The sequence below is a fragment of the Hemitrygon akajei genome, chromosome 14 (assembly GCF_048418815.1).
Source record: "Hemitrygon akajei chromosome 14, sHemAka1.3, whole genome shotgun sequence".
Classification (NCBI taxonomy): domain Eukaryota; kingdom Metazoa; phylum Chordata; class Chondrichthyes; order Myliobatiformes; family Dasyatidae; genus Hemitrygon; species Hemitrygon akajei.
Window position 1 is genome coordinate 75,257,509 of NC_133137.1, and position 26,548 is coordinate 75,284,056.

The window sequence follows — 26,548 nt, forward strand, 5'->3', positions numbered from 1 at the left end:
CTACTTTCAGATCTCTTACTATCTTTCCTTTCAGTTAGTCCTGACGAAGGATCTCGGCCCGAAACGTCGACAGCGCTTCTCCCTATAGATGCTGCCTGGCCTGCTGTGTTCCACCAGCACTTTGTGTGTGTTGTTGTTTGAATTTCCAGCATCTGCAGATTTCCTCGTGTTTGCACCTGATTCTTTTGCACAACCTCAAAGTACTTTCTCCTCTAAGAAGATCACAACCTTGTCATAGAGTTTGGAGGCTTGCGTGTTTTAATGACCCGGAGAACTATGTTGGCTGGAGCTACGTGCTTTGGCTCCTGACAGAGTCCACCCATGCCAAACTGATCAAAAAGTAGAGGCCAGACCAAGAGTATTCCAGCAGTTCTCCAGTTTTGGGGGTTCAGTTCAGGGCTAACAACCCTGATTGGTTAAAAAAAATTGATACGGAAACAGCAATAAAGAATCCTCTATTGTGTGCAACTGATAACCTTGAACCACACTTGGGGCACAATAGAGAAGATAGCTAAGGACATACAGAGATGGAGGATCTTCATTGCTATCCTAAACGCCAGTGGCGTAACAGGCAGTAAGTATGTTCTCTGTGCCTCTGCAGTCAGAACAGTTCTAAATATACCTGTGGTAGTCCACCATTGTTCAGCAATAAGCCTCCATAAAATTTATACAGATTCTTTCCAAATGCCTTGCTTAGAAAGACTGTACTTATTCCTGAGATATTAAGATGGTTGTGGTAACGGTAATAAAAGTTATTGTCTTGTTAATGCAAATCTACAGAAAATATTCGTACTGCAATTAAAGTATGACAACATGAATAGGCAAACTTTTCTGCTTGAAAAGTTGCTAACTCGATTGTAACTCTCTGGCGAATATTCCTGTTTGTATTAGATGAGCACATCATCCATCAGCATGAATTATTCATGTCCTAGCAGGCTGTGGAGCTAATTTAGTAGTAACACTTGATTAATGCACTTTCCCTGTCTTTGCAAACCATGGGTTTATAAAGGAAGGCATCAATATTACCCCTGTTGTTGTATTAACCCTTTGAGAATTGTCATTGTCAATATTCACAAATGCAATTGAAGACATTTCTGAAATGGAAACAGAACATGCCGGAGGTATTCAACACCTTACGATGATGATCCACTTTAAATTATTGACTTGTTGTTTCTGCTTTGGGTCTCCCAGCATTGTACAGACCCCAAACTTACTGAAGGACACAACCCATAACCAACTGATCCCCCGAACCCATGTCCAAATCACGTGACCCTGAGCCATTAAATCTTGATTATTTGAACCCTTTTGCCCTTCTACCCAATTCATGTGCCCACATCACCTGTATCAACCAATTGATTCCCTCTCTCCTCCTGACAGCTGATCATATGCTGCAGATTACACACACCATCTCACTGGTCACCAGCCACGTGTTCCCGCCTCTTTGCCGACCACCATCCCACTATTTCCTCTACCGTCACCCTTTCATATACATAATTACCTGCTCTCCCTGGCCTCAGAATGGGAGCATGCAGAGATGCAGTGGCTTCCCTGGCTAAAAGACAACAAGTCTGACTCGGTGTTTCAACTCGATGGGATGACTCTGTTCCACACAGACAGAAACTCCCTGTCAGGGAAATCCAAAGTGCACAATTCTACGCAAATGTCTTAGGCATACAGTATGTATACCTGAACCTTTTGCACAGTGCTATATTTGTCAACTTGGCATGGAGAGCAAGTTTGTAAATCTGACGGAAGCCAAGAAAGTTGGGAATGGTGAAGGTTGAACGCCAGGGGATGGGTGTGGGACAGGTAGTAGAGAAGCAGTGCTGGGGTGGGAAGAGCGGGTGGCGGGGTTGCAGACACACCCAGCCCTGAGAGCTCATTTGATTCCAAACAACTGGTTCATTCATTATTACAGAAGGTCTCGCCGGTGCTTCCCTCTCCCTCCCCCCTCCCTTCCCCTTTTCCCAAGCATGACCCTCATCTCCCTGCCCCCTTCCCACTCTCAGCCCACAATGGAGACCCGTATCAGAATCAGGTTTATCATCACTCACAAATGTCATGAAATTTGCTCCTCTTTTTGTGACAGCAATACAGTGCAATACTTAGAATTTCTGCAGTACTCTGCAAAAGTCTTAGGCACCCTGGCTACATATATGTGCCTAAGGCTTTTGCACAGTACTGTATACTAACAAAGATCGATGCACAAACTCATCTGTAGTTAGCAGCTACTGTTCTAAGGAAATAGAACATCTTACAATTAAATACCGCCCACGTAACCTGCTCAGGGAGTTTACCATTATGTTCATCAATGCAGTCTATATACCTCCGCCCTCCCACCACCCAGGCGTAAATGCCAAAGACGCACTGGGAGAGCTTTACAGTACCATAAACCCTCTTCTAAACAAATATCCTGACGCTCTCTTCATAATTGCCAGAGACTTCAATCCTGTTAAACTGCAGAATATTTTACCCAAATTCCACGACCATAGCCACAAAGGGATCAAACAGACTGGACCATTTCTATGCAACACTTACAAAGCCATCCATGCCCTCATTTCCACAATGCTAATCCTCGCAGCGTACCGACAACTGCTGAAAATGAGGAAAGCAGTCAAGAAGACCATTACTGTATGGCCCTAATGAGACAATCTTTATGCTTCAGGACTGCTTTGAATGGATGAACGGGCAGATATTCAAGGAGGCCACCACAAATGGAAAAGGTACAGACCTTGAGGAAAATGCTTCATCTGGCACCGACTACATCAGTCAGTGTGTAGATGACATTGGTACCTCAAGAATGGTCACCTAACAGTCCAACTAGAAACCTTGGCTGAACACAGAAATGCGCTCCCTACTAAAGACGGAATGGTGCCTTCAAGCCTGGAGACAGCCAGGTGAAACCTCATTTTAAGCGTCAAGAGGATAAGGACTGACTATGAACAAAAAATTCAGGAATGCCAGTCCAATAGCGATCTCCTACGGCTGGGCATCAAGTGCAAAACTGACTAGGCAAGAAAAAACAGCATCAAATGTACCAGTGACAGCCCCCTCCCTGATACTCTTAACGACTTTTATGCATGTTTCAAGGCATGTAACAACACAATGCTGGCCACAAAAGCTCGTCCCCTTCCAGGTGAGCAGCCTCTGTCTGTGACAACAGAAAATGTGAAAAGAGAGAGTCAACCCCTGAAGGCAGCAGGGCCAGATAACCTCCCTGCCAATTACTCAGGGAGTGTGCACATCAGCTCGCTATGGACGTCTTCAACACTTCACTTATCCAGGCTGCTGCCCCACTTGCTTCACATCAGCCACCGTCATCCCTGTATCAAAGAACTCTGCACCTTCAGAACTAAGTGACTACCGCCTGGTGGCAACTATGCCAATCGTCATGAATTGCTTTGAAACGCTGTCAATGGCACATATCAAGACTTCATTCCTGCCACACTAGACACTCACCAATATGCTTAACTACGGAACCGTTAAGACAGATGCCATAACATCTGTCATGCACCTGGCCCTGACACTCCGAGAAAACAAGGCCACTAATGTCAGAACGCTGTTTCTGGATTTCAGTTCGGCATTCAACATTATTGTCCCACAGACCTTGGTGAACAAAGTCCTACTCCTTGATCTAAATGCACCACAGTGCTAATGGGTGTTGGGCTTCCTAACCAACTGATGGCAGATAGTCAGGATGTACAATCGTTCCTCCCTCCCCATCATTCTCAGCCCGGGTGCTCCCCAGGACTGTGTGCTGAGCGTTCAGCCAGGGCTTCTTCTTGGGCTGTGAGATGACTGGTTTAAAGATAGCAACGCTGTCTACACACTTACTGATGTAGTCAAAACACAAAAATACAACTGCGGATGTAGTCATTGCCAGATGAGGCATATTCCTCAAGATTTGTGTCTCTTCCGTTTGTGGCGGCCTCCTGGAATATCTGCCAATTATCCATCCAAAACAGTCCTGAAGCATAGAGTTTGCCTCATTAGGCCATTGAGTGATAGTCCTCTTGACTGGTTTCTCCATTTTCAGCAGCGGTTGGTGTACTGGGAGGATTAACATTATGGAGGTTTGATTAGAGAGACCAAGATGAGAGTGTGGGAATGCCACCATTTCCTCCACATGTTGTCCTGGATTCCAACCTTCCCTAGATTTCCCCATTTTCCTTTGTGCTACAGCATATGAAGGAGAGCATATCCCTTACATGAGACTAATTAGTAGGGCCAGCAATTGTGAATTTGCAAGTAGCAGTCCCGCGGCCACAGCAACATTCACATGCTCACAATGACTCTTTAGCACACCTCTGCAACCCTGGAAATTCTAGGCCCCCACTTTTTTTTGCACTGAACTCTTCCATAACAGTTCATATTTAGCAGTGATGTCCTAATTGTTATTCAAAACCGCCCCTCCAGATCCCAGTCAGTTCAGTACAACTGCGAAACGCAATTGCCAATGGCTCGATAGCCAGATCAAATAACAGAGGACTTAAAGGGCATCCCTGTCAGGTGCCACATTTAAGATCAAACGGTTGGGATTGCTGGGAATTAGTCAAAACTGATGCAACTGGAATTTTCGTTCATATTATTGGGCAGCCAATATTCGTAATATTATCTTTTGGTCCTACTTTTATAACCAGTCTGCTTGTCCAACATGGGTGGCAATGGAATTAAATGCTGATAAGAAATTATCTATTCCAGCTTTACTTGGATTTGTTCTTCCTTGCCAATTGCCAAAATCTATTATTAATCCTGTAATCAGGCATACTCTGAGAATATGGGCTCAATTCAGAAAATACCATGGTCTTTATAGTTTTCCCCTCTCTAGTCCTATTCTATACAATCATTTATTTCAACCGTCTATGCAGGATTCCACATTCCAAGACTGGTGTAGGAGAGGTATCAGGCGTTTTAAAGATCTTTTTATAGACAATCGGTTTGCATCTTTTGAACAGTTGTCTATAAAGTTTGATTTACCGCATACTTTTTTAGATACCTTCAAATTAGACATTTTATTATACCTTTAATACATAATTTTCCTGAAAAACCTGATAAAGATGTTATAGACTTGTTTCTTCAAATGAACCCCTTGGGCAAAGGCGTAATCTCTACGATTCGTGTTAAATTTATGATTCTCAGATGAGCCCCTTGTGATGAAATTAAAACTGCTTGGGAGCATGACTTAGGTTTTTCTTTGTCCGAAGAGGTTTGGGATTCAATTCTTAAATCTGTCAATTCAATCTCCTTATGTGCTCGCCATTGTCTCCTGCAATTTAAAGTCGTCCACAAGGCTCATATGTCTAAAACCAAATTGGCGAAGTTCTATCCTGATATTAGTCCCTGGTGTGACAAATGCAAAGGAGGTGAGGTCTCCCTTTTCCATTTGTATCGGGCCTGTCCTACTCTGGAAAAATTTTGGAAAGATGTTTTTTTAACTTTATCTTCTATATTAAATTGTCAATTGGAACCTGATCCTTTGATCGCTCTTTTTGGTATTCTTTGAGACCCTGACAAGCATTTGACCCTAATTGTTATTACTCTTCTCTTGTGTACTTATTAAATTGTCATGTACAGTAGTTTTGTTCACATGCTCCAGGAATCTCCTGATATCATGAAATGTGCCCAATTTCTCCACATCTAGACACTGACCATTGATAGGCTCCAGAACTAACCAATTAGTGAAATCACACACTCTCTCTCTCTCTCTCTCTCTCTCTCTCTCTCTCTCTCTCTCTCTCTCTCTCTCTCTCTCTCTCTCTCTCCCTCCCTCCCTCCCTCCCTCCCTCCCTGCTCTACCAAAGACCGCAAGAAAAATTGCTATGTTATTAATGCAGTATGTCAATCTTATCAATGCAACACAAAAACCAGTCTCCCTCCATTAAGCATGTGATCACTACACCTTACCTTGCAAATGGAGCCAAGGTAATCAAAGACCCCTTCCATCACAGAGATTTTCTCTTCTCTGCCCGCCCATTAGACAGAAGGTACAACAGCTTGAGAGCACATTACACCAGACTCAAAGGAAGCTTCCTACTATGCTCCTTCCACATTGCAAAACTCTTGAAAGGACCTCTTGTATGTTAGGGATTGACTCTTGACCTCACAATCTACTATGTCATGGCCTTGCACGTTATTATCTGCTCATAATGCAGTCTCCTGGTAACTGTATCTGGAGCACTATATTCTGTTTTCTCTTATTGCTTTTCTCTTCCACTACCTTGCTGTACCTATGCCTAGAAATTATGTATTTGGGTGGGATGCAAAACAAAAGCATTTCAGTGTATCTTGGTACATGTAACAAGAATAAATCAATTAGCCATTACCTATTAATTAGCACCAATACGAAATGGATAGTTACCAGGAACTGGAACCTTATCTTCAACGTCCAAAGTTCAAAGTAAATTTTATTATCAAAGTACATATATCACCATATACAACCCTAAGATTCATATTCCTGTGGGCATACTCAGCAAATCTATAGAATAGTAATTATAACAGTGTCAATGAAAGACCAACTAGAGTGCAGACAACAAACTGTCCAAATACAAATATAAATAAATTGCAGTAAATAACAAGAACATGAGATAATGAGCTAGAGAGCCCTTAAAGTGAGATCATTGGTTGTGGGAAACATCTCAATGATGGGCAAGTAAGTGAAGTTATTCCCTTTTGTTCAAGAGCCTGATGGGTGAGGGGTAGTAACTGTTCCAGAACCTGGCAATGCAAGCTCAGAGGCTCTTATATCTTCTATCTGATGACAGCAGCGAGAAGAGAGCATGGCCTGGGTGGGGAGGATCTCTGATGATGGACACTGCTTTCCTACGACAGCGTTTCATGGAGATGTGTTTAATGGTTGGGAGGGCTTTAGCCGTGATGTACTGGGCTAAATCCACTACCTTACTGGTGACGTAAAACTGCTTCAACTTACTGAACTTGCACGATAGTATCCTACAGAGATGAATGGCTAATACTGATCACTCTGCCGCCTATCCTTTCATCACATGCTAAATAGGTCATCGAAAACTATAGCATATACTCAATGGCCACTTTTATTAGTTACCTCCTGTATCTAATAAATGGCTGCTGGGTGTATGTTCGTGGTCTTTTGCTGCTGTAGCCCATCCACTTCAAGGTTTCTCATGTTGTGCATTCAAAGATGCCCCCATGCTCACCACTGTGGTAGCACATGGTTATTTGAGTTACTGTCACCTTGCTGTCAGCTTGGACCAGTTTGGCCATTCTCCTTTGACCTCTCTCATTAACAAAGTGTTTTCACCCACAGAACTGCTGCCCACTGATGTTCGTTTCTCGCACCATTCCCTGTTAAACACTAGAGACTGCATGAAAATTTTGGGGCATCAGCAGTTTCTGAGATACTCAAACATATCTGTCTGGCCCAACAATCATTCCGTGGTCAAAGTCACTTAGATCTTCCACATTCTGATGTTCGGTATGAACAATCACTGAAACTTGGACCAGTTTGGCCATTCACCTCTGACCTCTTTCATTAATAAGGTGTTTTCACCGTCTGCTTACTACATCGCTAAATTAAAGGTGAGCTAACTATTCAGTGAATCTTATTGTTTTGCAACTTAAATTGAATTGACTAATTGTTAACAATAGGAAAGCACTAAACTATTAGAAAGAACATTATAATAAAGCATACAATGAAATATAGCATAAATTAATTGTTTTCCCCCATGCTAATTTTAGGATGACAGGTAATAAAGTAGTAGACTCATGTAGTTAATTAACTACACATGGGTCTTGTGCAGACTCAATGTGTCATTGTCAGTTTCTATAACCTTGCATGTAAAAGATAGAGTTGGAAAAAAAAAGTGATTAATGAAATGAATATGCCATGCTAGCAGTAAAATATCACCAATGCTCCCTTGCAGCAGGAGGCTCAATTTCTAACTACTCAAAATAATCAGTGATTATTTTACCTCAAGGAAACGTGCAATATTAGTTAAAAATACTTTTTCCTGTTCAATCTGGCTTCATCATCTGGTAAAGTATCTTTTAGCTGTTGAAAAAGCATTAAAACCTGCTGTGCCCAATTGGATTAGTACTTGCAGTGGATGACACTCAATTCACTATAGCATGCCTGTGTGGGGAATATCCCAGGTGACTTACTTGAATAGTGTTGACCTCATTAATGAGTCCTCTACTCTTTAGAAAACAGGATTGTGTTTTGCAACATTTACTAAACACTATTCTTCTGGGAAACATTAGAATGACTAAATTTATCTAAATCTGTTTTACGTTCCCTCCTTCTCCCTACACCATGCTGCACGTCAGTGCCTGAGCATAAAATGGCTTTCTTTCAGCTTGTCTTTCCTCTATCAGCAGCAAGCATTTGTTGTGTTAAGACTGACACTTAAGAAGTAAAAATATCCCTACTTTGCTAGAAGCTCGGATTTATACATGAGCACAATTTAAATTTGAGAAGAAATAGAGGAGAAAATACTCACCGATCAGTCAGTATGAATGGTGAGTATTAGTGGACAATATTAAAATGTTAACGTATGTTTCCTCCAGGGAAACCCATCAATCTACTGAAAATTTACATTTTATTTTCTTTTGGGTCTCATAAGAATACCTTGAAATGTACTTGTGAAGTTTCTCATAGTAAGTACTGGATACATTTAGAAGGCCATTTTGCGTAAGTTCATTAACTTAAGATTGGAAATCATTGTAAATAATATTATGATATGATCATTTGATATTCTCTCTAATATTTTAATAACAAAGATAATTGACGTATTTAAATTATTTAAATTCCTCCAATACAATTGCAGACAGAGGAATTTAATTTGATTGATAATATCACTCGTTTTAAACTTCGGTGTAGTTTGTGTTAACAGTCCTTACAGTAACTTGAAGGTAATCTTATTTCATGGTGTAGAAATGATTTTTAATTATGAGCTACGCTGGATATGCAGCAAACATGGTGGTGTAGCGGTTAGTGCAATGCTTTACATACAGGCAATCCAGGTTCAATTCCTGCCGCTGCCTGTGAGGAATTTGTATGTTCTTCCCGTGACCATGTAGGTTTCCTCCGGGTGCTCCGGTTTCCCCCTACCGGTTAGTAGGTTAATAGGTCATTGTAAATTGTCCCGTGATTAGTCTAGGATTCAATTGAGGGATTGCTGGGAAGTGAGGCTCAAAGGGCCAGAAGGGCCTGTTCCACACCATATCTCAATAAATATAATAATCCCAATTACTTACATAAATTTCTGGGGAATTCATCACACAATATCTTGCTTGGCCCCAATTCCACAGTTTGTCCATCATCAATCTTCTGATCCATTCAAGAAATGAAGAGATATCTCATTATCATATTCGATGATTCCTCATTATTAGCCAATAAGTTTTACTCACATGAATGTTTACATTTCACCTTTTTTAATATATGATAAATCAGTTTATTGAACATTTTGATTAATAATTAACTGAAATAATATCACAGATTTAATCCATTACTTAAACATTTTTCATGTTTTGCAAATATTAAGTAATACTTTTAATTATAAAACAATTGTAACAAAGCTTGGTTTGTACATTTTTAACATCAGTGGTTGAATTTATTACTTCAGTATTTATCAAATAAAGAAATCCCATTATTTTATGGCATTCATAGAAGCAAGGAAGCAAGAGTAGACAATTTGGCCCTTCCCACTCAGTATGATTTCCGCAACGGATTGTCCATTTCAGTTACCATATTCCCACTTTCTTCCCATTCACCTTGACACTGTTACGTCGCTGGTATTTGAGGCAGCAATGAAGGTCCTTCATCTCTGTCTGACCTTGGCCAGCTTCTCTATTGTGCTCCAGGTGTGGTTCTGGGTTCTCATTTTTGCCCCTACAGTACAATACCAAGGTGTCTTTGGTCTCCTTCGTTTCCTCCGCCCTTCAGGGATCTGAAGAAGTTCTGTTTTGTTGATGAGGTTCACCTCTTTTCTCATCACATGCCCAATCCATCCCCAATGTTTCTTCATGATGATCGTGGCCATGTCCTCTTGATGACACTGAAGTAAATCTCCTGGTTGGAGATTTATTCTTGACCAGAAAAGATGGAGAATCTTCCAGAGGCCAATGGTGTGGAATGACAACAGCTTGACAAGGTCATTTTCTATCATGCTTGTACAAGAACAAAAGCATTCTGGCTCGTACAAGAGTGTGGACAGAACACAGCTCTGGTACAGCTTCACCTTGGTGTGGACGCTGTGCTTGGTTGATCCCAGTATGTTGCTCATTGATCTGAAGACATTTCTAGCGTTACTGAGTCTGTACTGGATGTCATCCTTGGTCCCATCATCCTGCTGAATGATGCTGCCCAGGAAGGTGAATCTGTTGGTGCTGGGTAAGTCAACGCCTTAATGGGAGAAGGAGCCTCTACATTGAGAGTCATGGTCTCAGTCTTTCTGTGGTTGATTCTGAATCCAACCTGGTAACCAAAGGTACACAGACATTGATATTTCTTTTGCATGTGCTGGTGTGTATGTGATAGTTATGCAAGGTCATCTGCAAAATCAAGGTCTTCTAAAGTAGAGAATAGAGTCCATCTAATGCCTCTCTACTTATCTTTCATTGTTTACTTCATAACCCAGTCATCACCAGGTTAAATAATATCACTAACATCACACAGCCTTGCCTGACTCCTGTCTTGATGTCAAAACCTAGAAAATTATCTTTCTCATTCTTGCCTAGGATTTTTTGCACCACACTGTAGTAATTTTGTGTATTGCACTGGCTGCTGCCGCATAAAAAAAATCAAATTTCATGACATATGTGAGTGATGATCAACCTGATTCTGATATGGGTCTCTATTGTGGACTGAGAGTGGGAAGGGGGCAGGGAGAGGGGAATCATGTTTGGGAAAGGGGAAGGGAGAAGGGAGAGAATGGGAAGCACCAGAGAGACATTCAGTAAAGCAACTGTTTGGAATCAAATGACCTTGCCCTGCCGTCTCAGGGCTGGGTGTGTCTGCACCTGCACCATCCCTGCCCTCAACTCTCCTTCTCTGCCACTATTGGAGTATAAAAGTTGAAATTATTTGCTGTGTAACCAAAACTATGTAGTCAGCTTTGAAACTTGCTTTTTGCTATGCATGTATCCAAAATGAAATCTTAAGAATCTAGAAGACAATGGTGTGTTAATGAGAGGTAGCTAAGAGATGTAGATTAGAACATGATTAAGTCAATGGGTAGAAACAATAGTGGCGGATGTACTTGTGATACACAACTATAGACCGATTGGATATGCTAATGCAACTAAACCAGGAGATTGCTATAAAAAATGGTATGCACAAGGATCGGTGGGCAGTCAGCGACTAGCTCAATGACTGTCTCAGCTTTGATTTGCAAATTAAAGTTTAATACTTCTTGAAGAATCTTCTGCGTCTCCTGGTCATTTGTGGGGCACGAGAAACCACAACACCACCTGTCCCACACCCCTCCCGCGGCACTCCACACTCGCTATTCCCAACATCCTTTGTTTCCGCCAGATTTACAAACTCGCTGTCCACTCCATGCTGACAAATCTAGTACTATGCAGAAGCCTTGGGCACCCTAGCTGTTTATGTTTAAGACTTTTGTACAGTACTGTAACTATCCACTTTGTAAATATCTACTGTAACTCCATTGCTTCCTGTGGTAGTAAAATCCACAGTTCACCATCCTCTGAGTGAAGAATATTTTACTTATCTCAGTGGTAAATCGCTTACTCTATATTCTGAAACTCATTCTAGAACCTATTGCCAGAAGAAACTTTTCCTGTATCCAGTATTTTCACCCCTGTTAAAAAATATATACTTACTTTAACATCTCTTTATTTTTCTTAACTCCAGCAAATGGAGAAATGAATCTGTGACAATTTGTTACAATCCCTTCAGAGAAATTATTTGCTGCCTTAGGCAAAAAGATCAGAACTGCATTCAATACTGAGGCTGCAGTCACACAAAAATCCTGAAGATGTGCAGAAACAAAGGGATCTTGGGGTCCAAGTCCATAGATCCCTCAAATCTGTCACATAAATTGATACAGTGGTTAAGAAGGCATAGGGTGTGATGACCTTCATTAGTTTGGGGATAGGATTCAAGAGCTGAGAGGTAATGTTGCAACTCTATCAAACTCTAATTAGACCACATTTCATTTGTCACCAGATTATAGGAAGGATGTGGAACCTCTAGAAAGAATGCAATGCAGATGAGATTTACTAGGATGCTGCCTGGATTAGAAATTACGTTTTATGAGGAAAGATTGAGTGAGCTTTTCTTTTTGAAGCAGTGGAGGATGAGAGGCAACTTGTTAGAGGTGTATAAGATTATGACAGCATAGACAGAATGGACAGCCGGTGCCTTTTACCCAGAGTGAAAATGGCTAATATGAGAGGACATAATTTTAAGGTAATTGGAGGAAAATATAATGAGAGATATCAGTGGTTGGTTTGATGTACAGAGTGGTGGGTGTGTGAAAAGCACTGTCGGGTGGTAGGGACTAATATAGTAGGGAAAGTTAAAAGACCCTTAGGTAGGCACTTGAATGCTAGAAAAATGGAGGATTATGGGCCGTGTATATTGATCACGGAATAGGTTTATTAAGGTCGGCACAACACCGTGGGTGAAAGGGCCTATACTGTGATGCACTGTTCTATGTTCTATTTGTTCTCTAACCTATAAATCTTCTGAAGATTCCCTCCTTTTATCAATGTCAAAATCAATATATTTTAAGGATATTGGAATATGAAGTTTGAAATATTTTGGATGTACAGTACAAAATGCATAAAAAGCCACAAGTTAGAAGCTCCTAAGTAAATGAAATGTCACCTAACCAGTGCCAAGCAATATCATTACAATGGGCTATCATAAGTAATTGAAAAATGAAATGCTTATCAATTTGATAGATCTTAGCAAACTGCTAATTAGTAGTCCTAGAAGGAGCCTTATTATATTCCAAACACAAAAACGGTCTGCAGTTGCTGGAAATCCAAAACAACACACACAAAATGGTTAAGGAACTCAGTAGGTCAGGTTACATCTACGGAAATGAGGCCCAAAGCATCAGCTATCTATTCAGTTCCATCAGTACTGCCTGACCTCCTGAGTTCCTTCAGCATTTTGCTTGAGTTGCTTGTTACGTTCTCTCTTTGTTGTGCTGATTTGGGAGTAACAGCAATGTTGCATCACTGTGATTGTATTAATTGGGAAGCTATTAGTACAGCATCAGTTTTACTAATATTTTTCAGTAATGCCTTTGTTTAAAATTCAATGTTTACCAGTCCACATTAGATTTCTTTAATCATCTCAATCTCTAAAACCTATCAACATTCAGTCCTCCTGTGACTTATATGGTGTTCTAATGGAAAATGGAATTGAAAACATCACCTCCCTACAAATGAAGATATGAAAGATGACCACTTTGACTGAGATACATGAACATTTAGCAATGTCAAACTGAAAACTGATTAATGAGGCAGAAACTGAAAGCAGTTCAACAACTTAATGGATGAGATGTGAGGCAAGGATGTCTGTCAATTACTAGTGCTCTCTGATGACGAGTGGCAAACTTTTTCTCAGTGGCTACAATTGGTTGGAAGTTGGAAAATATTCTGCCTCCTGCTGACAAACAGGCCCTAACCTGGACTCATTGTAATGAATGCATTGGTTATAGGCACTTTTCATGGATATGAATAATTGTGAACAGGATTCTCCAGTGGTAAATCAGAATATTGGGTTTTTAAGAAACCACATTGTAGTGGCTTTCATCTGAATCACAACCAGTTCTGCCTCTGGCATATTTGCATTACTTTTTAGCAAGTACAGATAAGAGTGTGAAAGCCAATGGAAAACTTTTACTTTACTGCATTTAGGAGCTCTGAAGTATCTCATTATTACTTGCTGCTCTACCAGGTGCAAGCTCTTTAATATCTTTTACTCCATCTTTGAAGCTTAGCTATAGAATGCAGAGGAATAGCTACAAGAAATTCCTAGATAACAATAAACTTTGGGCAGAAATATGAACAATGTTGACAATACAGTACAGTATACCAAAAATCATATTTTATGGAGATTGCAGTGATTTGTTTCTGCTTTGATTCTTGCATACAATATTGTGATTTCAAAATTAATGGAGTCTGAATAGGTTATTTGCTTGGTAATTTTACCAAGATGAGATTCTAAGTATAATTTGTGGTAAAGCATGTTAAAGTAACTGGCACATACAAAATACTGGAGGAACTCAGAAGACCAGGCAGCATCTATGGAAAAGAGTACATTCAAAATTTCGATCTTCAGCAGGAGGGTCTCTGCCTGAGACGTCGACTGTACTCTTTTCCATAGGTGCTGCCTGGCCTGCTGAGTTCCTCCAGAATTTTGTGTGTGTTGCTTGGATTTCCACCATCTGCAGATTTTCTTGTTTGCTAAAGTGGGTAAATCCATAAGCAAAGGGATCAGCTCTAAAAAAGTGTTACTTTAAAATATCTTAGCAGCTTGCTTATATATTCACTTGTTATTGAAAAACCCCTTATAGTTTCACTACTATGTTAATTCCTTCAGTGCATCTTAACATCACAGCTGCTCTAAAACACACCTGCTGACTTGAATGTAATTTCATGATTGAAGAATAGCAAAGTTTGAAGATAATTAAAACACTTCACTCAAAATTTTCTTTTGAATAAATTTATCTATAAGATTGATCTTCATGCTTCATTGATGCCCGTTGCATTTCTTCCAAAATCAGCATAAGAATGAGACTGGGGAAAATACTGAGCTCCCTGGTAGTATATTATGAACTGCAGAATAAATTGCATGTCAGTAAGTTGCCTTGTGTGCTGCCACATTAATGTTGATGTAATATACAAAGATTAACAAAAGCATGTTTCTTCTAAAACCTAACCTGTGCTTAGGCACCCCTAGAAAAAAGGATTTTTTTATTCCCATTGCCCCTATCAGAACATACTGTTTGAAAGCAGTCTAAAGATCTTTGATCCTTGATAGCTGTAGTTTTTCAAGTCGTGGGCTGGAAATTGTGATTTTTTAAAAGAAGTTGATTGTTAAAGTTTAATTTTAGCACTGGACATAATCCCTTTTATACAAAAAATAAAATGTGAATGATTATCAGCCTGTTACAAGCATAGAGGTCCAGACATTTAGATGTCTCAGTGCATTTGCAGTGTAACATTCAGAGGACCCATCGACAAGTGCCATGGAATTCAAGAGATGCAATATAACTTAAAGGGTTCCTCTCTGAACAAATTCCATGCCAACGCTGGAAAACTCAACTTATATGAATCTACTGTAAGTCATCTACTATCTACCTTGGGTGGCAGGATGGAGATACGTCTCTACAAAAGGAGGTGTAAAGAACTCCTTCCCTCACTAGCATCACAGGTCACTCTTGAGCAAGGCATAGCACCTGACCAATAAGGATTACTTGAGCAATGGGAGCAGGTGGTGGATGGTTGTATGAGCAGCTGGTGCATATCACAAGTCCTGGTTATGTGACCACTGACACCAGGCAGATAATCTCTGAAGAGTATTGATTAACAGCTGGGGTCACCCATCTTGTAAAGATACTGCCCAGAATCACTTCCATAGAAAAATGTGCCAAGAAAATCATGGTCATCGAAAGACTGGGATTGCTCACGTCATACAATACACACATAACAAATCAATTTTCCACCACCTCACAGAAACCCCTACGCATGACCATTTTGCACTATACCAGAAAAATTTGGGTTAGGGAAATGAGGATCAATACAGGGAGTGGTGAGTGAAGAGCCAACATCTACATGACTTAAAAGTGACCTACTTCAAATCCATCTCAATCGTAAGCAAAATATTGTATTTTCTTATGCAATGATTCATTAAGTGTGGAGGACATTGTATAAAATAAGTGATTAGTTTCAAGAAGACTTTGGTCTGCACAGGGGAGACAGAAGAGTATTGGGTAACTGAGATAGACAGGATACTACTTCACACGTGCTTAAGATGAATTTTCTACAATTTTACAAAGGAAAAACTCGAAGGGAAGGATTGGGTGTAGATACTGGAAGCAAATGTTAGCATGAAGAGATAGGAGGGATAGGTTGGAAGATTGAAAGTTGCCCTGGGATAGTAGGGAGGGTAATTTTTGGTTGCTAATTGACAGAGAATAGATTAGCATGGTGGATTATATTTGATCATTGGCAGTCATTAAGAAAGCACACCTGTTTTGGGACTATAAATGTATCTCTCCTGTGTAGTTGCTCTCATCTCCCTTTCGCTGCCAGATTCCCTAGGCTTAGAAACAAATCTAAGCATGGTTCAGCAACAAGTGGAAATTAATTCTGAGGTGTGAGTCCTCATTAAAATATCTAAATGAGCGTCATGGCTTGTTATGCATTAACCTGTCAGTATGGATTGAGTCGTATTCCCCCCACCCTGCAAACTAAACACTGCAAAGAGGAAAGCTATGACTTTGAGGCCTGACCAGTTTTTTCCCCTCCAAATTCATTTCCTTTCATGGCCAGATCACCTACCGAATAAAATCACCTGAAATTTCTTGGGGATTTAGGAATGCACATCAATTTACAATGGCTTCCAAAAAAGCTGACCCTTCACATGGAAAGCCAAGACCAACAAATACCACAGATATAACAGATGGCTTTTAAGTGCCATACCAAGAAAATATAGGTTGTTACCTGCATGTGATGCTATTATTTTTGAGAAATGTTTGTAGTTGGAGGTAGATGACTAAGAAACATAAGTAATTAAAATATTATTTTGGTGGTAAGTGTAATGAACATGGTTAAAAAATACACTAATTAGTATGAAAATCAATAGTTAACTATTTTAAAAGGTCATAAACACCTGTTTGACAGAAAAACACCAGCAGTGAACTATGACAATATACAGTTAAGTATCATTCAGGAAGTAATCCCACAGGAAACTGTTTGTGACATGGAACTTCTAGAGTAGCCAAAATATGGTGTACACAACAACACAATTTTCCACATTTCATCAGTATGCTCAATGGCAGAATTGAAACTTAAATAGATAGATAGATAGATACTTTATTCATCCCCATGGGGAAATTCAACATTTTTTCCAATGTCCCATACACTTGTTGTAGCAAAAACTCCTTACATACAATACTTAACTCAGTAATAATATGATATGCATCTAAATCACTAATTCAAAAGCATTAATAATAGCTTTAAAAAAAAAAAAAAAAGTTCTTAAGTCCTGGCAGTTGAATTGTAAAGCCTAATGGCATTGGGGAGTATTGACCTCTTCATCCTGTCTGAGGAGCATTGCATCGACAGTAACCTGTCGCTGAAACTGCTTCTCTGTCTCTGGATGGTGCTATGTAGAGGATGTTCAGGGTTTTCCATAATTGACCGTAGCCTACTCAGCGCCCTTCGCTCAGCTACCGATGTTAAACTCTCCAGTACTTTGCCCACGACAGAGCCCGCCTTCCTTATCAGCTTATTAAGACGTGAGGCGTCCTTCTTCTTAATGCTTCCTCCCCAACACGCCACCACAAAGAAGAGGGCGCTCTCAACAACTGACCTATAGAACATCATCAGCATCTCACTGCAGACATTGAATGACGCCAACCTTCTAAGGAAGTACAGTCGACTCTGTGCCTTCCTGCACAAGGCATCTGTGTTGGCAGTCCAGTCTAGCTTCTCGTCCAACTGTACTCCCAGATACTTGTAGGTCTTAACCTGCTCCACACATTCTCCATTAATGATCACTGGCTCCATATGAGGCCTAGATCTCCTAAAGTCCACCACCATCTCCTTGGTCTTGGTGACATTGAGACGCAGGTAGTTTGAGTTGCACCATATCACAAAGTCCTGTATCAGTTTCCTATACTCCTCCTCCTGTCCATTCCTGACACACCCCACTATGGCCGTGTCATCAGCGAACTTCTGCACATGGCAGGACTCTGAGTTATATTGGAAGTCTGATGTGTACAGGGTGAACAGGACCGGAGAGAGTACGGTTCCCTGTGGCGCTCCTGTGCTGCTGACCACTGTGTACATGTGTACATGCCAATGTGTACATCATTTATGCTCCAAATCTAAAAAGCCTATTCTGTAAATACCACCCACAAATCTCTTCATTTTCACTGTGAACCTTAATGGAAAGGAGACAAACAATTGAATATTGTAATTTGTAATCTGTTGTCATAGTAGCTAGAAAAAGAGATAAAATGGCATGTCAGGGTCTAAATTGGTAAGATTTCTTTTATGTATCAAAATTTTATCTAATCTGCAGAAAATCATCTCTCTGGTGGATGGGGAGGGGTTTGTGAACAGTGGTGCTGGTGTCAGAGTAAAGTTTTATTACTCCAATAGTGCCCATGTTATAACTGAAACCAGAAACTTATCAGTAGGCTACTGGATCTCATTGTGTAAGGCTACGTTCACACAAGGCCGGATAATTTTGAAAACGCCGGTTTCGCGTATAAAATGGTAAGCGTCCACACTATGCGTTTAAAAAAATATCTCTGTCCACATTAAAACAGATATTTCGGTGAATCTCCTCCTACTACGCGTGTGCAGGACACATTTACTGAAAAGGGACATGTTTGGTGTCGAATCTCACCGTGAAAAGTGCATGTTTTGTGCAGCTACAGATTAGAAAAACTTAAAAGACAGACAGCTGTTGGCTCTCGCGCAGGAGGACTTAAAAGAAAGAAAATACTGGCGCATATGGAGGCAACCGACAGTTCACGGACAGTATAATCCAGCTGATGACAAACATTGAAAAACTGACTAACTCTGTTGCATTAATAAAGCACCTTGTTAAATGTATAAAACATGTCTGCATCAGTATTATCCTGTATTTCCATACAATGTTACATTATGCTGTTACACATCTACTGTATTGTCAGAGAAGTACTTGCATAAATAGGTAAAACACCTTCATATGAGCAAGGAAAGAAAACAGGGCAAAGTGAGTATACTTATTTATTCGAAGGCAACACGAGTGAATCTGCAGATGCTGGAAATAAATAAAAACACAAAATGCTGGCATTTTGTGTTTTTGTTTATACTTATTTATTCAGTAGGTTATGGGTCAAAGTAATTGGTGAGTACATTTCTAACTCTTCTGGCTTCAGTCTCGCCGTCTGTTCTGAAATTGTTAGGTTGCGTTCAAGAAAACAATGAAATGGTGCACTGCCGTCACCATCTGTTCCGACACATCATGACAGCATTTTTAGATTTCTCCAGTTACCCCGTCCACACTGCTCCAGCCAAGCGGCATTTTCAAAATTACACACCCTGGAGAGCGTTTCTGAAAATCTCCGGTTTCAGGTGACAAAAACGCCGTTTTAGTGTGGACGAAAGTTAAAAATGAAGAGAAAAGGCTTTGGTTACGGATTTATCCGGTGTAGCGTGGATGTACCTAAGAAATTCCATCTGTCAGAATCAGTTTCCTTAATCTTGAGTGCACAGGTTAATTGGTCAGGAAAGCCCGAAAAAATTAAAACTGGCATGTATAAAGTTCACAAAGACTGGGTGACTGCTTGTACTTGTGCTTTACAGTTAGTCTATCTGAATTTCCTTCCAATTTGCAGAGATTATTCAGGAGTTCCCAACCTAGAGTCCCTGAACTCCTTGCTTAATAGTATAGGACCATGGCATCATAAAACAGATATTATACAAGAAACATGGCAGCTGTCAATGTTACTTAGTTTCTGGAGTTTTTAATAAATCTTCAAATGACCATTACTTCTATAATTCATTTTGATGTTAAATATACTTTATGGAATGACAGAGCTTGAACAGCACAAGTGAATAGTGCAAACATTCCAATGAAAATCAATTTTCTAGTGTGTGCCTGGTAGTGTTTTGTGATTAATCACTGAGCCTGATACTAACTACACTATAAAATATTCATTCATTATATTCTATTAATACAAAACTATAGAAAGAAAATAGCATTTGCTTCTCTACTTTAATCTTAAAGAAGAGACGTGACATGCCATGAATTCAGTTCCAAAGCAACGATGGATCACAGCACCTCAGAGCTGTAAAGTTTTGAGCTGGTAGCTGTCTAAATTATTCCATTTAGCACATTAGGAGCACTACACAACATGATGAAGGCTTCCTCTGTGTGAACACAGAACAGTCTTTACAAGGATGATATAAAGATTACGTAACAATAGAGGAAGGACAAATAAATGGATTGACAAGAGATCAAAGAGATTTTTGCCTTTGGTTTAATAATTTATCTATTATGTGACTACTAATAGTCCTTGAGCAGTTAGCCAAGCTATTCTTCATGCTTCAGCTCAACAGCAAACTTCATAGTTTTCTGTCTAGAAATTGACTGAGAGCATTGTAACTGGATTCAATCCCACCTGCTTACTGAAAAGGCTTTGTGAAAATGCTTCATTAGATAGAAGATTGGAGTGTAAACCATGATTTTCCTCTCCCTGATCTATGAAGCAGAAATTTAGAAAGGTTTGTAGATTAAATATGGGATTTACTGGATCAGTGTAGCTCAATATATTTCTGATTTGTTTCTTTATCTGGTAAACAGTCAAGAAACCCTAAGTCTAAATTAGACATAAAAAAATTTGATGTTTTAGAACTACTATACAGTAAATACATTTTGGGTCAGATATTCCTTAATTTGGCAAATGAAAATAATTTTGGCAATTTAATATAAATCTTAATTCCCAATTATATATATTTTACTTCAGTTACTGGGAATAATGCAATGGTTCACAGAATCAAAATGAGTATGACTAAAACAATACCTACAACTTATCTACCCTACCAGTGTTATATAAAGCAGATCAAAAAATTGACTGCTATCCAACTTATTGACTGACATAACTTCTGTCATGAACACTTCAAAAGTCACTGAACACACAGATATAAGCATTTTTGAGGGAATATGCAACAAACAGATTGCATCACATTTATTCCTTCCCAAAGTACAGTTTTATACTGATGTGCCTGTAGTCAACCAAACATTTGTTCTATTGTTTTAACACTTTACAAATTTCAGTTTCAAACCAGTTCAATTGCTTATAAAAGTTACTACAAAGCAAATCTGTACACTTTCTACAATAAATTAAGAAACAAATGCAGGCACAATTTGTTTTTAAAAAATTGTGTACAGGTCCCATAGTAAATCACAGCAGAAAAGAAATGTGATATTAAAACAACCCTCCCAACAAAGTAAAAAAAAGTTACAAGTATGAAGTGAATTCATATACAATTATACACAGGCTACAAAACCACTTCGTACAACAAGCACTCCTGCATTTCAGGTATTCTAGGCAGTAAATGATGGTCTTACTGTTTTTTTTAAATATTGCATTTCATAGATATGCAAAATCAAATCAGCATCCCAGTTTCCCACACACATCTTCCCACCAAGTATTGTTTCAAATAGTATTTAGGATTTTGCTACATTTGGTTAATCTTATTCAGCACCATAAGTTGAATCAACCTAAAGCAACAAGACAGAGACAATGTGTTCATTTAATATTGTTCAAGGGTAAGGCAAGCCAAAATGAACAAGTAGAAAAATGAAAATATTAAAAATAAACAACACGGTAATAGGATGCAATCTTTTGAAAAATTGCTGTACAGTATGACTTTATTCATTGTTTTTCTGAATTGATCAAATAGGATAAAGGCTTGATATCCTAATAGAAATGTTGATTTTTTTTTAACATCCAGAAGTTAAGGGATTTAGCTTGTGGTTAAAATCCGGACACCTACTTTTTTGTCTACATACTTTGCTGTGCTACAGACTGTAGTGAGAATCTGTTAATATTGTTTAAAGAAATTTATCTTGAGTAATTTTTGATTCAGACCTAGGGGGACAGAGTTAAACTGGAAACTGTATTCCTATAAACAAATGTGCTTGATTTTTTATATTATGAAACACAAACCAACCCAAGATAAACTTGAGAATCAAAATTTCTTTTGGTAAGAGAAATATAAAAGCTCATATTACTGTTCTATTGCACACCATTTAAAGTTATCTTGATTTTGTTCATTAACTTTTTCCCTATACTCTGCACCAAAATTACCTGCTGCATGGTACTCGGTTACATGAACAGCTTTCTTTCTGCTTATTAAATAAGTTACAGAACATTTAGATTATATATAAAAACAACGAAGTACCAGAACAGATGGCAACCAATTTTGACCAACAGAATAATTTACGGTGTGAAGCAATATACACGTATTTACAGTTTTTCCCATGACTTATAAACACTATGAACAAGTTATCCTGCTGAAAAATTATAGTGGAAAGTTTGAATGTTTACACAAAAGAAAATTATGTATGAAAAACATAATTACAGCTGGCAGTGAATCAGTAGGTGCCATTATTTTTCTAAGCACAACTACTGGAACAATGATTGAGACAACAGTGAAAATACATTCTTTCTAAGAAATGGTTTTGCAAAGCTTTCTTGGTTTTAACCTCAACTGATGGGTTCTTCTCCCAATTCTGACACATTTTCAATCAATGTCACTAAAGTCACTCGTTTGTTCACCTTGGACCCTGCTTTGATGGAGCATTGCTCGATCAAAAGCAATGCGGACAGATTTCCGAATGGAAGAAGTCCGACCTTCCATCATTTTTATTTTATCTATGGTTTCATCAATACCAAGAGGGACCACTTTCGATTTTGGAAGCCACTGCCTGTTGACAATTTAAAAAAAAGTTATGGTTAACCAATACAAACTATAAATATTTTGAAAGCATTATTTTTGGTTGCATTTTGTTGTCAAGAATAAATCTACGAGTAAATTATCAAACTAGACAATGTCAGTCTGATAACAACAGAATTGGATTCCTTTTAAACAAAATCAAAGCAGCAAATATACATCAAATTTCAGCATCAAAATACAGAATTATAGGTGCGATAAACTACTGAAATATTTAACAAGGTATTGGACAATATGTCAAAATTACTATTTTATAGATAAACATGACATTTCAATTCAAAATTATTTAAATTTAGTAGTTTTCTTAAACTTCTCTTTCAAAAACTAGTGAACAATGTATAATCTTACAGCTTCAAAAAACTTTACACAAGCAAAACATTGCAGATACTATAAATGTTCGGTAAGTTAAGACACCACTGAGAATCACTTAAATGCATAACAAAGTATTTTCCTCAGACAAGATTAGAAAAGGTTATTGACCAAAATTTTAACTTTATTTTGCTCTCTGCTTGATATGCTGAGACTTTCTAATATTTTTTTTCTTATTTTATTCAGTTTGAATGTGTTCTCTGCATTACCCAGCAACAAGTTCGATCCTCACCCTATCATTTTGAATCATGCTTCAAAAATCCAGAAATAGAAGGCTGGTATTATTATTTTAAATGTAACCACACAGCAGTCAAGGTCCTTGTAATAAGTCAACAGGAGAAATGTAAAAAACTAAAACAGCCCATCTTCCTGTTTCAAGTAGGTTTTAACAAAGGTAAGAGTAAAGGTAACCAAACTAAATTTGTTGATTTTCCCCAATCAAATTCACATGCTCTCTCATTCCCCTCTTTTTCTCTCTTTCCCTCACACACACGATTATCAGAGGATATTAAGAGATATTAAAAAATTATGACATTCCAATTATTAAAAAACTTTTGTTGAAACAGTGGTGAATCATCTTTTGCTCTGATCCTTAATGTAAATACAAGTGCCATTTGTTGAAAATCAGCCTTTAAAATGAAGCTGCTGTGTATTAATGAACATCTCCTGTAACATGTTTCTTTAAACAAGAATAAGTAAATGTGATACAACATGGAAGCAAACCCTTCATTTCACCAAGTTCATGTCAACCATCAAATATTAATTTATAATAATGCCTTATTTTAATTTTCCATCATTCCAATCAATTCGTCTGGGATTCTATCAATGACCTACATACTATGTAGCCAATTAGCTTGCCAATCTGCATATCCTTGGGATTTGGAAGCAGAGACCAGAGCACACAGGACAATCCACATCACAGGGAGCACATACAAACTGAATAAAGTCAGCAAAGGTCACGATTCTGTAATATGGTAACAGTGACTGTTTGTTGGCCTTCCTTTTTGCTGTAAAATGGGTGACATCTCGTTGTCGTGTGTGTGTGTGTGTGTGTGTGTGTGTGTGTGTGTGTGTGTGTGTGTGTGAGTGAGTGAGTGAGTGAGTGAGTGAGTGAGTGAGTGAGTGAGTGAGTGAGTGAGTGAGTGAGTGAGTGAGTGAGTGAGTGAGAGAGAGAGAGAGAGAGAGAGAGAGAGATAGATTGAGAGAGATTGTAACATGTCAAACCTGGGTAAACAACAGTTTTTGTTGACTGCAGATCATGGTCTCTTAGATATTTTGCTATTATTTGGTGGGTGGTGGGCACTGATACTTCTTTGCTGAAACTGTTGGGGGGGTGGAGGTTGATGTGTTGCTGTTGCTTGTGTGTGGGGAGAGGGGGAGAGGGGTTTTTGGGGTTCTGAAGTTTTCCTGTTATTCATTCTTTTGGGGTTCTTCTGTTTTTTTGTGGTTGTTTATGAAGACTAGGTATTTCAGGTTGTATACTGTATACTATCTCTGATAATAAACTGAACCATTTTATTGAACCTGATTCACTACAGCTGAGGCAGTAGCTTTATTAGCTGCACTACTATAAAGCTGCACATTTCAGACTGCGAGAGTTCAACAATCGCCAAAGAGTAATATGAATTAATTTGTGAAGACCTATGCTAATTGATAAACAGCGCGTCTTCAGAGCATGCTGAACAGCATGGTCCAAAGTCAGACAGCCAACAAGCTCAGATGGCTTGCTGGTTAGTAAAAGCTCTGCCCCAATACTCTGAATTCTTTTTCACAGTTCCTCATTCTGTTATCATTATCACATCACAACCTAAGAAATGATCAGTGTGCACAGAGTTCCTTTATAAGATGTAATGACATGTAGAAAGGCTAAACCATACAAATTACATTTTCTTCCCATATCAATTATCTTCTCATACAATATAACTGCTATTTTACACGATAACATACAGTACACACACATCCTGGAAGTTGACCATGGTTTAAATATTTAAATAATTATAACATTTATTATGACCGTTACTCAAGAAAAACTAAAAAAAAACCTTTAAAGGAAAAGTTACAGAAATGTTTTGGGATTAGCTGCTTTTCAGGAAATGACAAGTGTATTTTGCAGTTTAAAATTGTTACATAATTTTTCCATTGTGAAAATTACAATGTATTGTATTTTTCACAATTCAGGATGGGTCATTTACAACATAAGAATGTTAACATTCAAAAGGACTTTATCTTTAGACACTGGCCAATAATGTCACCCTGGGCAGAACTTTACCCCTTACTGCCATCTGTAGGGACATTAACCACAGAGAAGAACTTTCAGCAGTTTAAGTAGAGTTTTGGAAGCAAGTCAAATGTTCAATTACTGATATGTAAATTATTGATTAGTGAATTACAAAAGTATAGCTGATACATTAAAATTTATTGTTTATTTATCAAGTAAATATTACTTAAGAGAACAATGGCTGACTACCCAAAGAGGTATTTCAGCCTCTGACAAATCTTACTATTGGTACATTGAGCAACAAAGGCTCAATGCAGATTGCAAAATCTATGGTGGTTGAAAAATTTAAACATAGTCAAATATTGGTACATGTGACAATAAAAAAAATCAAATTTTAGAAGTTTTATTTGCAACAGTGCACATGCATTCAATTTAGCTTTATATAATAATATGCCAAATTTTAATGATACAACAAAAAGAAAATATGGTGTTTCCATACATCTGTGTTTTTTCTTAATCTGGGTTTTTGTACTTTTCTGTAATACTTCAACACTAGATCATTTCAATACTTTTATTATCAGCATTCTCATTAGAGCTAACAGTCTGTGGGCGCAAGTTTCGCTCAGGAATTGGATCATAATTTTGAAGAACAATTAACAGGCGACTTGTGGAAGTTGTACACTTAGCTTTCAGATAGGAAAATTTTACGCTAATTCTGTCTCAAATGCAACCAGCCTTAAATACCCTGGTCGGTCTGACTTGGCTCTCAATCAAAATCATTGATTTGCAAAAAGTCATGTACATGCTTTCTTGAATTAAAGTACTTGATTGGAATTTCCCAAGATCATGAAAGCATGTTATATCTTGTTACAAAAATCTCATTTGGCAATACACTTACCAACTTCGTTTGTTATCAAAGAACAGAACAAGATAAAGCTTCTCGCCAGCTCTCCTTTGCATTTGCTCGCCTATTTTCAGTACATCTAGAGGGGGCACAGGTATAGGCACTCCATTGTGGCGAAAACCACTTCGAGGCATCTTTGGATCAATTACCTAATTTTAAAAGGCAAACATTTTTTCCTACAAGTTATTTTTTAATATATAAAAAAGCAACTTTCAACAGCATCATGAATAAATATTATATATCAAACTTCTAAAGAAGCATATGGAATTGTAATTCTGGAACAAAGCTGAGGGATGCTGAGTAATAAGCATTTAATCAGCAACTGGAATTGATTATGGCTACAGTCTTGAAATTAATGA

General features: G+C 38.5%; 1 protein-coding gene and 1 long non-coding RNA gene across 2 annotated transcripts in view; one reads left to right on the plus strand and one right to left on the minus strand.

Annotated features, from left to right (window-relative positions):
• The window catches only part of LOC140738698 (uncharacterized), a 342,841-nt gene that overhangs the window by 298,352 nt on the left and 17,941 nt on the right, over positions 1 to 26,548 (plus strand). The gene's annotated exons all lie outside the window — the stretch shown is intronic.
• Positions 20,890 to 26,548, minus strand: part of brd1a (bromodomain containing 1a) — a 53,327-nt gene continuing 47,668 nt past the window's right edge. Inside the window, exons 12-13 of the mRNA XM_073066375.1 lie at positions 26,184 to 26,338; positions 20,890 to 22,672 (exon numbers count right to left, since the gene is read on the minus strand). Of these exons, the coding sequence (XP_072922476.1) occupies positions 22,489 to 22,672; positions 26,184 to 26,338 (339 nt within the window). The 3' untranslated portion in view covers positions 20,890 to 22,488. The remainder of the gene's footprint in view (positions 22,673 to 26,183; positions 26,339 to 26,548) is intronic.